Source organism: Oncorhynchus nerka, linkage group LG27 (assembly GCF_034236695.1).
Source record: "Oncorhynchus nerka isolate Pitt River linkage group LG27, Oner_Uvic_2.0, whole genome shotgun sequence".
NCBI classification, from domain to species: domain Eukaryota; kingdom Metazoa; phylum Chordata; class Actinopteri; order Salmoniformes; family Salmonidae; genus Oncorhynchus; species Oncorhynchus nerka.
The window spans coordinates 22,033,700-22,046,082 of NC_088422.1; the positions used below are offsets into that span (position 1 = coordinate 22,033,700).

General features: G+C 41.5%; 1 protein-coding gene across 4 annotated transcripts in view; it reads right to left on the bottom strand.

Moving 5' to 3' along the window:
• Positions 1-10,234, bottom strand: part of pcsk5b (proprotein convertase subtilisin/kexin type 5b) — a 65,764-nt gene extending 55,530 nt beyond the window's left edge. For 3 of the 4 annotated variants that reach the window (XM_029637325.2, XM_029637324.2, XM_029637323.2), the window contains exons 1-2: positions 9,692-10,229; positions 3,394-3,498 (exon numbers count right to left, since the gene is read on the bottom strand). In XM_029637325.2, coding sequence (XP_029493185.1) covers positions 3,394-3,498; positions 9,692-9,871 — 285 coding nt within the window. In that variant the 5' untranslated portion in view covers positions 9,872-10,229. Of the gene's footprint in view, positions 1-3,393; positions 3,499-9,691 lie in introns of all 4 variants that reach the window. The other variant, XM_065011457.1, reaches the window with a different exon arrangement.
• Between the last annotated feature and the right edge of the window lie 2,149 nt (positions 10,235-12,383).

Below are 12,383 nucleotides of genomic sequence, written 5' to 3' on the forward strand. Positions count from 1 at the left end.
CCTGTGGAATGTTGTCCCACTCCTCTTCAATGGCTGTGCGAAGTTGCTGGATATTGGCAGGGACTGGAACGCGCTGTCGTACACGTTGATCCATAGCATCCCGAACAAGCTCAGTGGGTGACTTGTCTGGTGAGTATGCAGGCCATGGAAGAACTGGAACATTATCAGTTAAGGAATTGAGTACAGATCTTTGCAACATAGGGCCGTGCATTATCATGCTGAAACATGATGGCGACGGTTGAATGGCACGACAATGGACCTCAGGATCGTCACGGTATCTCTGTGCATTCAAATTTCAATTGTGTTCATTGTCGGTAGTTTATGCCTGCCCATACCATAACCCCACCATGGGGCACTCTGTTCACAACGTTGACATCAGTAAGCCGCTCGCCCACATGACGCCATACACACTCTCATCTGCCCAATACAGTTGAAACTAGAGGTCGGCCGATTATGATGACCAAAAAAAGCCGATACCAATTACAAATCAGACGATTTTCAAATATATTTGTAATATATTTGTAATTCTGAATGAACCCTTTTATTTTAACTTAATATAATACAGAAATATAATCTATTTAGTCTCAAGTAAATAATGAAACGTGTTCAATTTGGTTTAAATAATGCAAAAACAGTGTTGGAGAAGAAGGTACAAGTGCAATATGTGCCTTGTAAAAAAGCTAACGTTTAAGTTCCTTGCTCAGAACATATGAAAGCTGGTGGTTCAATATTCCCAGTTAAGAAGTTTTAGGTTGTAGTTATTATAGGAATTATGACGTGTCGACTATTTCTCTTTATATCATTTGTATTTCATATACTTTTGACTATTGGATGTTCTTATAGGCACTTTAGTATTGCCAGCCTAATCTCGGGAGTTGATCGGCTTGAAGTCAAACAGTGCTGTGCATCAAGCATTGCTAAGAGCTGCTCGCAAACACAGTAAAGTGCTGTTTGAATGAATGATTACAAGCCTGCTGCTACCACCGCTCAGTCAGACTGCTCTATCAAATCAGACTTATCATATAATAAACACACAGAAATACGAGCCTTAGGTCATTAATATAGTCAAATCTGGAAACTATCATTTCGAAAACAAAACATTTATTCTTTCAGTGAAATACAGAACCCTTCCGTATTTTATCTAACGGGTGGCATCCCGAAGTCTAAATATTGCTGTTACATTGCACAACCTTCAATGTTATGTCATAATTATGTAAACTTCTGTCAAATAAATTACGGTCCTTGTTAGGAAGAAACACAGTTCACTATGAGCCAGGCGGCCCAAACTGTTGCATATACCCTGACTCTGCTTGCACTGAACGCAAAAGAAGAAGTGACAATTTCCCTAGTTAATATTGCTTGTTAACATGAATTTCTTTTAACTAAATATGCAGGTTAACAAAAAAAAAACATTTCTGTGTACTGATTTTAAGAAAGTTATTGATGTTTATGGTTAGGTACATTTGGGCAACGAACGTGCTTTTTTCACAAATGCACTTTTGTTAAATCACCACCCGTTTGACGAAGTTGAATTAGACTGTGATTCAATGATAAATTAACAGGCACTGCATTGATTATATGCAACGCAGGACAAGCTAGTTAACCTAGTAATATCATCAACCATGTGTAGTTAACTAGTGATCGATTGATTGTTTTTTTATAAAGATAAGTTTAATGCTAGCTAGCAACTTACCCTGGCTCATTGCAGCCACAAAGTCCTTTTGACGCTGCACTTGCGTAAAAAGTGGTCAAGCCTGCCACGTAGTTTCCTTATGGTTTGCAATGTAATCAGCATCCAAAAAGGCAGATTACGATTGTTATGAAAACTTGAAATCGGCCCAGATTAATCAGCCATGCCGATTAGTCGTTCCTCTAGTTGAAACTGAGATTCCTCCATGAAAAACACTATTCTCCAATGTGCCAGTGGCCATCGAGGGTGAGCATTTGTCCACTGAAGTCAGTTATGACGCTTAACTGCAGTCAGGTCAAAACTCTGGTGAGGACAACGAGCATGCAGATGAGCATCCCTGAGACGGTTTCTGACAGTTTGAGCAGAAATCATTCAGTTGTGCAAACCCACAGTTTCATCAGCTCTCCAGGTGGCTGGTCTCAGACAATTCCGCAGGTGAAGAAGCCAGATGTGGAGGTCCTGGGCTGGTATGGTTACACGTGGTCCGCAGTTGTGAGGCCATTTGGACATGGTGCCAAATTGTCTAAAAACGTTGGAGGCAGCATATGGTAGAGAAATTAACATAAAATTACCTGGCAACAGCTCTGGTGGAAATTCCTGCAGTCAGCATGCCAATTGCATGCTCCCTCAACATCTGCCACAGAGACATCTGTGGCATTGTGTTGTGTGACAAAACTGCACATTTTAGAGTGGCCTGTTATTGTCCCCAGCACAAGGTGCACCTTTGTAATGATCATAGTGCTTAGTCAATTTAATCAAATTGCTGGGATGTTTTATTTCAGCTCATGAAACGAAAAACTTTACATTTCACATTTTTGTTCAGTGTACTTTGAGTGTCTGAAAATGGGGCCAAATGTCACTCGGGTGAGGTTAGTCATACACCCGCTCTCCAAGCCGACGACCTTGGGCTGGTAACTTACTGACAGCCATGACCTTTGACCGTGTCCCACATGCGCCAGGCGGTGCGTCAGCAAGCCATAAAGCCATTATCACTGCCTTGTCACCATGGAGACCTGCGTGCCAACAGGTAGATCGCACAGCGCGCACACACACAAGGTGTGTCCACTACACCCAACTGACTCACACACGTACAGATGACTGTCATTAGACAACTAAGCATAACAACGTGATTATTTCTATAACCGGCTCCACGGACTGACCCCAGTGCATCCATGATAGAGAGCAGCCCGAAAACAGCAGTGAAATGATACTGGCATCAGAATGGTAATGATATGACACTGATCCCTGTACAATAGTGATGGGAGCAGAAAGACTCCCAGCTCAGACTGCAGACCCAGCTGACATCATCCCTGTCAACCCTTCACACAGGAGAGAAACTTCAGGGGAAGAAGGGAGAAAGGGAGAGAGAGGAAAGAGAAGAACACTGGTCTATCAATGGCAAACTGCCTCCTGCCCCAAGGGGAGTCTTGTGTAATAAACAGAGTCAACGTTGAAAAGGGCCAACATATCCAGCAACAGTATATAATACATAATTCATCAAAGATCTCTCATTGAATGACAACTATGCTCAGCAGTGCTATGGCTGGTAGACTTTCCATCGGTGTACTGAACTACAGTTGTGCCCTGTAATGTACGCATCATCAGGGCGAGACCAAGGGTGGTGTTCTGTGACTCATCAATAATGCAGGCGTGTGTCGATGACCTGGTGGGGTGGCCCGCCAGCACGGTGAGGCGAGGCTTACCTTGGACTCCATCGAGAGGAAGCTGTGGCCACCGCGACTGGAGAGAGTTGACCTTTTGATGGTCCTGCTGTGAAAGAAGTGATAATGGTCCTTCAGGTCGCCAATCTACCGAGAAAAAAAACACACCACGATCAGTCTACAGTAAAAACACTGGTTGCATTCAAACGTCAACGAAGTAAGACAGAGGAATTAAACAATGTAACCTGTGAACCACAAACCTCCAAAATAAGAAAGACAGACATGAGGCAGGCGAAGTGTGATTAACTTTAATAATTCAGAGGCAGATTATCAAACAGCAATGGCTGCCAGGTGTCATATACCCTTCCCATTGACCCAGGGCTTTAGAGGAGCTACCCAAGGGACTGTATCAAGCCCCTATATCCTTTCAGGTAACTCACAACAATGTTTCACAAAAGATATCTGCAGAAAGAATGCAGAAATTACATTATTTAATAAACTGTGGATGCTGAAATCAAGACCCGGTTCAGACCGTCCCAAAAAATGACGTCTGTGGACGTTGAAACCAAGGCCAGGGCAAATTGACCCAATTCCAATTTCAGATGACAGAAAACAGTTATGAGCTGAACATAACTGGATGCCAGTGGAAGGGAGGACAGTAAGCAGGTGAAGCAACTGTGGTTAGTGACTACTATTATTTTGTATTGTAGCCAATGCAGTAAGTCCGGTACTGAGTAGTAAATCCGTTACTGAGTTTTAAATCACTTAGTAATCCATAAACAAAAATGTACTTCAGTAAAAACACTAACTAATTGGTAGGTCTACCTTTACTTGTTAATTCAATTAACTTAAAATTACCCTCCATTAGAAAATGTAGGTTTTTGGTAACGGATTTACAAGGCAATGTTCCTTAAACATACAATAGGCAAATCATTTCCCCAAAACTAAATTTAAGCATTGATATTGGTTGGCAGGGATCTTTACGTCAAAATTGTTTATTTCTAATACCCTTTAAAGACTTTCTGGTAGATGTTTTCGAAAATCCCTTTTTCCATCTGTTTGACCAGAAGTTAAATCCATTACTTATGCCTAATTTAGAAGACGGAAAATGGTTGAAAAATGTATCTATGCCTTAATTTCCCAAAAAGATACTCTTGGCTGTCATTTGACACCCAATTTGATGTGCTCCTACGAACTTCACGTAGGTGCTCATGGGTCCTTTAACATGGAAATCACCCTAACACACTTGTTAGCTAGCTTTAACCATCTAGCTAAAATATAATGTTCGTACCATTACTACTATGCCTAACACCTAAAACATGCACTAACTGTTTCGACTGGGAAGCATACGGTAAGATTAAAAGGGGAATGGGGGGGTATAAGACTCTCAGTTCTATAAAGGAGGGCTGGCTGGTATATGGGCACCATATAATTATGGAGAAGAGGGGCGGGAGGTGTGAGGGCAGGATGTCCCTGTGATTATCCTAGTCCACAACAGCAATTTTCCACCTGTCAGAATATGTAGTATTGCCTTCTCTGTGGAGAGAGAGCGCTTTGGATTGCCTGGTTTAGTCATTGCTAGATATTTCTCCCATATAGACCACCCTCTTAAATGTGTGTCGCTAAGCAACCAAATGTTGCCTACTCTGAACTTGCATGGGCCTCTCTGATTACAAGGAGAATTGTTGAACAAAATGACATCACAATTAAATCCAGCAAGTGTGCCCATATCTCCTCTTGACTATTGCATTTTGTTTCCAGTATTGTACCTGACAGCAGTTATGGATTGGAGTGGGGAGGGTTGGTGGAGACAGTAGACGTTACTTAGGAATGACATCAACAGGCACACACCATAACAGATATGCAGAATAGTTTGATACTTTCAGAGCAATTCACATTATCAAACCCTTGGCAACGTCAATGCATGCTTTCCATCCTTCCTTCCTTTACTGTGGCCATTTATAATCTCAGCCGCTTGTAATTTTATAAGGTTATTAAAATATTAATCTTGCAGCTCATTTGGTTAAAGTATGCGTTAAAGCTAGAATCCTTAATTGAAACAAAGTGCTGTCCCTGCCCGTTTCGCTAAAAAGCTAAGGATTGGGCTGAAGAAATGTAACCACTCAAATGCAGACAGAGCTATGGATGCAAGGACTGACCATCCAGGATATCAAATGTATAGTTAACTAGAGGTCGACCGATTATGATTTTTCAATGCCAATACCGATTATTGGAGGACCAAAAAAAGCCGATACCGATTAATCGGACGATTTTTATAATTGATTTATTTGTAATAATGACAATTACAAACAATACTTAATGAACACTTATTTTAACTTAATACATCAATAAAATCAATTTAGCCTTAAATAAATAATGAAACATGTTAAGTTTGGTTTAAATAATGCAAAAACAAAGGGTTGGAGAAGTAAAAGTGCAACATGTGCCATGCAAGAAAGCTAAAGTTTAAGTTCCTTGCTCAGAACATGAGAAAGCTGGTGGTTCCTTTTAACATGAGTCTTCAATATTCCCAGGTAAGAATTTTTATGTTGTAGTTATTATAGGAATTATAGGACTATTTCTCTCTATACCATTTGTATTTCATTAACTTTGACTATTGGATGTTCTTATAGGAACTTTAGTATTGCCAGTGTAACAGTATAGCTTCCATCCCTCTCCTCGCTCCAACCTGGGCTCGAACCAGGAACACAATGACAACAGCCACCCTCGAAGCAGCGTTACCCATGCAGAGCAAGGGGAACAACCACTCCAAGTCTCAGAGCGAGTGACGTTTGAAACGCTATTAGCGCACACCCCGCTAACTAGCTAGCCATTTCACATCGGTTAAACCAGCCTAATCTCGGGAGTTGATAGGCTTGAAGTCATAAACAGCTGCTGGCAAACGCACGAAAGTGCTGTTTGAATGAATGCTTACGAGCCTGCTGCTGCCTACCATCGCTCAGTCAGACTGCTCTATCAAATCATAGACTTAGTTATAACATGATAAAACACAGAAATACGAGCCTTAGGTCATTAATATGGCCCAATCCGGAAACTATCATCTCGAAAACAAGACGTTTATTCTTTCAGTGAAATACGGAACCGTTCCGTATTTTATCTAACGGGTGGCATCCATAAGTCTAAATATTCCTGTTACATTGCACAACCTTCAATGTTATGTCATAATTCTGGCAAATTAGGCGGCCCAAACTGTTGCATATACACTGACTCTGCGTGCAATGAACGCAAGTGAAGTGACACAATTTCACCTGGTTAATATTGCCTGCTAACCTGGATTTCTTTTAGCTAAATATGCAGGTTTAAAAATATATACTTCTGTGTATTGATTTTAAGAAAGGCATTGATGTTTATGGTTAGGTACACATTGGAGCAACGTTACGCACCATATTGATTATATGCAATGCAGGACAAGCTAGATAAACTTGTAATATTATCAACCATGTGTAGTTATAACTAGTGATTATGATTGTTTTTTATGGGGCGGCAGGCTAGTGGTTAGAGAGTTGGACTAGTAACCGGAAGGTTGCAAGTTCAAACCCCCGAGCTGACAAGGTACAAATCTGTCGTTCTGCCCCTGAACAGGCAGTTAACCCACTGTTCCTAGGCAGTCATTGAAAATAAGAATGTGTTCTTAACTGACTTGCCTAGTAAAATAAAGATTAAATAAAAGGTGTTAAAATGTTTTTATTTTATTTATTTGTTTATATTTTTAAACCGGCCAAATCAGTGTCCAAAAATACTGATTTCAGATTGTTATGAAAACTTGAAATCGGCCATAATTAAATCGGCCATTCTGATTAACCGGTCGACCTCTAGTATTAACCATGTTTTGAAGCTATACCATGTGTTTACATTTGATGTTTACAAACATTTGAGGAAAACAATGTATAAATGTTGGGTTCTGATGTGGTACGACAGTTTAACTAAACTCATGAGGCTTTTAAGTTATATTTTTCAGTAAACAAATGGATATATATATATATATATATATATATATATATATATATATATGATATATACACACCAGTCAAAAGTTGACACCTACTCATTCAAAGGTATTTTCTTTATTTTTACTATTATCTAGAATATGTGGACAACTACAAATACCTAGGTGTCTGGCTAGACTGTAAACTCTCCTTCCAGACTCACATTAAGCATCTCCAATCCAAAAATAATCTAGAATCGGCTTTCTATTTCGCAACAAAGCCTCCTTCACTCATGCTGCCAAACATACCCTCGTAAACCTGACTATCCTACCGATCCTTGACCTCAGCGATGCCATTTACAAAATAGCCCCCAACACTCTATTCAGCAAACTGGATGTAGTCTATCACAGTGCCATCCGTTTTATCACCAAAGCCCCATATACTACCCACCACTGCGACATGCATGCTCTCGTTGGCTGGCCCTCACTGCATATCCGTCGCCAAACACACTGCCTCCAAGTCATCTATAAGTCTTTGAGATAAGGCGGTGCTTTACCTAGCAGCTGACTGGTCACCATAGCAACACCCACCCGTAGCACACGCTCCAGTAGGTATATTGCACTGGTCATCCCCAAAGCCAACACTTCCTTTGGCTGCCTTTCCTTCCAGTTCTCTGCTGCCAATGACTGGAACGAATTGCAAAAATCTAAGAAGCCTTATATCTCCCTCTAACTTTAAGCATCAGCGGTCAGAGCAGCTTACCGATCACTGTACACAGCCAATCTGTAAATAGTACACCCGAGTACCTCATCCACATATTATTACTTACCCTCTTGCTCTTATGCACCCCAGTATCTCTACTTGCACATCATCATCTGCACATCTATCATTCCAGTAGTAATGCTAAATTGTAATTATTTTCACCTCTAGAGCCTATTTATTACCTACCTCCCTACATTTTCACACACTGTACATAGATTTTTCTATTTTTATTTTGTGTTATTGACTGTGTTTGTTTATGTGTAACTGTGTTGTTTATATCGCACTGCTTTGCTTTATCTTGGCCAGGTCGCAGTTGTAAATGGGAACTTGTTCTCAACTGGCCTAGCTGGTTAAATAAAGGTGAAATAAGAATACAAAAAGGTTAATTTGTGGAATTTCTTTCCTTCTTAATGTGTTCGAGCCAATCATTTGTGTTGTGACGAGATTTTTGGTTCCAACCACCGTGTCTTTGAGACGCAGAGTAGGTGAATGGACGATCTCCGCATGTGTGGGTCCCACAGTGAAGCATGGAGGAGGTGTGATGGTGTGTGGGTGCTTTGCTGGTGACACTGTCAGTGATTTATTTGAATTCAAGGCACACGTAACCAGCATTGATACCACAGCATTCTGCAGTGATACGCCATACCATATGGTTTGCACTTAGTGGGACTATCATTTGTTTTTCAACAGGACAATGACCCAACACACCTCCAGGCTGTATATGGGCTATTTGACCAACAAGGAGAGTGATGGAGCGCTGCATCAGATGACCTGGCATCTACAATCACCTGACCTCAACCCAATTGACATGGTTTGGGATGAGTTGGACTGCAGAGTGAAGGAAAAGCAACCAACAAATGCTCAACATATATGTGGGAAGTCCTTCAAAACTGTTGGAAAAGCATTCCAGGTGAAACTGGTTCGGAGAATGCAAAGAGTGTGCAAAGCTGTCAAGGCAAAAGAAGGCTCTAATATATATATTTTGATTTTTTTTTAACTATTTTTTTTGGTTACTACATGATTCCATGTGTTATTTCGTTAAAAACCCTTGAATGAGTAGCTGTCCAAACTTGACTGGAACTGTAAATAATTAATAAATCCAAAATGTATACAGCAACTAAGGATTCTAAGTTTAAGATGCCCATATTGGTCTGAGCCATGAAATACGAGACATTAAACTGTTGGTAAAATTCTCCACTCCTAACAGCCCAATAAAACTGCTCTGCGGAACTGTGGGGCACCTGTTGTCCCACCGGTGTGGAGCCTAATCACTGCACCCCTGCCCCCTCTCTCTCGTATTGTTCATGTCATAGTCAATCCCGTGTGTGCCAGGCTGATCCCCGCCACACACACGCCAGAAAGACTATCCTGGGTTCAAGGCACATTATTTAGAGTAGAGGTAGCGTGTTCAGGCTGGCCCGGGATGTGGACTATCCAGTGTGGGCCCGGGTGACTATGACGTGTGAACTTCAATTGGACTGACAACAAAACACCACCGTTCAAAAACAAAGTAAAAGTTTTAATTTATCAAAGAAAAAACACCAATACTGTGCAGGATTTGACTTTTAAACTCTTTCGAATAAAAATGTAAAAGGAACGAAAATATAACAGAGGAACAATTTAAAACATACCTGTCCCATATTCTTATAGCCATATTTGTCTGCTATCCGATCAGCGAACACAGGTCCCCCGTTTATCCGTACAGCCCAATGGTTAGTGTAAATCCGAGCTTTGCAAGGGGCAGACATAAAACCGAGCCAGAGCGCCAGAACGCACATCAAGCCTCTTCTCAAAGCGGCGTTCCAAACCATCTTCCCCCACTTTTTCCCCGAACCTCCCGCGTCTCCCTACGACTAGGAAAACAGCCAAACTTCTCTTCTCACCGCAGAGCAAGCAAGATTCTCATAAACTGTTCGATCAACATCCACATACACCGCAAATAAAGGAAACAACGGAAACCGAAAAATGTCTCAAAAGCCCGTTAGATGGTCCTGGTCTGCTCTCCGCGTGCTCTGCATGGAGAGTTCGAAGTTTGCGTTCAGTCGTGCTCCTTCGCCGCGGTGGGGGTAGTTTGTCTGAATGCAGTGCTTTGGGATAATTTATTTTCCCCAGAACTCGGATGTTGGTTCTCCTTCTCTCTTTAAAGTGGCGAAATGGCTACAGCGCCTCCCACCAAATAACTAGCGACAATTCGTAGTAGAAACAACTGATGCTGCGTTTATAACAAAGTGGGAAGGTGGTAAATACCGAATTTGAAGTTGTAAATACCAGTTGGATGCATTAACGTGCTTTGAACTCATTGAGAAACGCCGATTGGCTAATAGCCAACAAAATGCGTCAACCATGAACTAAAGTGTCGCTATTATGCGTTTAAACAAACTATAGTGTTCAAAAACCATGTTAATATATCTATATAACTAAGGTTTAGTTGCTACATTTAACTGCCGAAAATGCTGTTATCGAGGTAATTTCCTTTGTAGGTGACGTCAGAGGTCTGACCGTGGGAAAAGTGGGAGCTCGGGGATGATAGACGAGTTTCCCACTTGTAATTGCGAGTTGGATAGGCGTTCAAAAGATTGTGCCCAGTCGGGTATGATAATTACCACCTTCCCAGTTGGTTTTTAATGCAGCATAATCCGCCGGCTGGGCTCTCCGCTGGGTCCGCTGGGTCTTAAAGCCACACTGCAAAATATCTCAAACTGGTCTCAGATACAGTGCATTCGGAAAATATTGCATTCGGAAAATATTCAGAGCCCTTGACTTTTTACACATTTTGTTACAGCCTTATTTTTTTTAAATCGGATTTTTTTCTCGTCAATCTACGAACACTATTCCATAATAACAAAGTAAAAGCAGGTTTTTAGATTTTTTTTGCAAATTCATTAAAAAAAAATCATAAATACCTTATTTACATAAGTATTCACAAGTATTCAGACCCTTTGTATGCGACTTGAAATTGAGCTCAGGTGCAACCTGTTTCTATTGATCATCCTTGAGAGGTTTCTGTAACTTTATTGGAGTCCACCTGCAGTAAATTAAATATATTGGACATGATTTGGAAAGGCACACACCTGTCTATATAAGGTCCCAGAGTTGACAGTGCATGTCAGAGCAAAAACCAAGCCATGAGGTTGAAGGAATTGTTCGTAGAGCTCCGAGACAGGATTGTGTTGAGGCACAGATATGGGGAAGGGTACCAAAACATTTCTGCAGCATTGAAGGACCCCAAGAATACAGTGGCCTCATCATTCTTAAATGGAAGAAGTTTTGATCCACTAAGACTCTTCCTAGAGCTGGCCGACCAACCAAACTGAGAAATCGGGGGAGAAGGGCATTGGTCGGGGAGGTGACCAAGAACCTGATTGTCACGCTGACAGAGCTTCAGAGTTCCTCTGTGGAGATGGGAGAATCTTCCAGAAGGACAACCATCTCTGCAGCACTGCACCAAGCAGGCCTTTATGGTAGAGTGGCCAGACGGAAGCCACTCCTCAGTAAAACAGACAGCCACTTGGAGTTTGCCAAAAGGCACCTATAGGGCTCTCAGACCATGAGAAAGAAGATTCTCTGGTCTGATGAAACCAAGATTGAGCTCTTTGGCCTGAATGCAAAGCGTCACGTCTGGAAACCATCCCTACGGTGAAGCATGGTGGTGGCAGCATCATGCTGTGGGGATATTTTTCAGCGGCAGGGACTGGGAGACTAGTCAGGCTTGAGGGAAAGATGAACGGAGCAAAGTACAGAGAGATCCTTGATGAAAACCTGCTCATGACATCAGACTGGGGCCAAGGTTCACCTTCCAACAGGACAACGACCCTAAGCACACAGCCAAGACAACACAGGAGTGAATTATGGACAAGTCTCAATGTCCTTGAGTGGCCCAGCCAGAGCCCGGACTTGAACCTGATCTAACATCTCTGGAGAGACCTAAAAATAGCTGTGCAGCGACGCTCCCAATCCAACCTGACAGAGCTTGAGAGGATCAGCAGAGAAGAATGGGAGAAACTCCTCAAATACAGGTGTGCCAAGCTTGTAGCGTCATACCTAAGACTCGAGGCTGTAATCGCTGCCAAAGGTGCTTCAACAAAGTACTGAGTAAAGGGTCTGAATACTTATGTAAATGTAATATTTAAGTATTTTATTTTAATGTGTACACATTTCTAAAAACCTGTTATTGTTTTGTCATTATATTGTATTGTGTTTAGATTGATGAGGGGGAAAGAACGATTTAATGCATTTTATAATAAGGCTGTAACGTAACAAAATGTGGAAAAAGTCAAGGGGTCTGAATACTTCCTGAATGCACTGTATTTCTCACAGAGACAG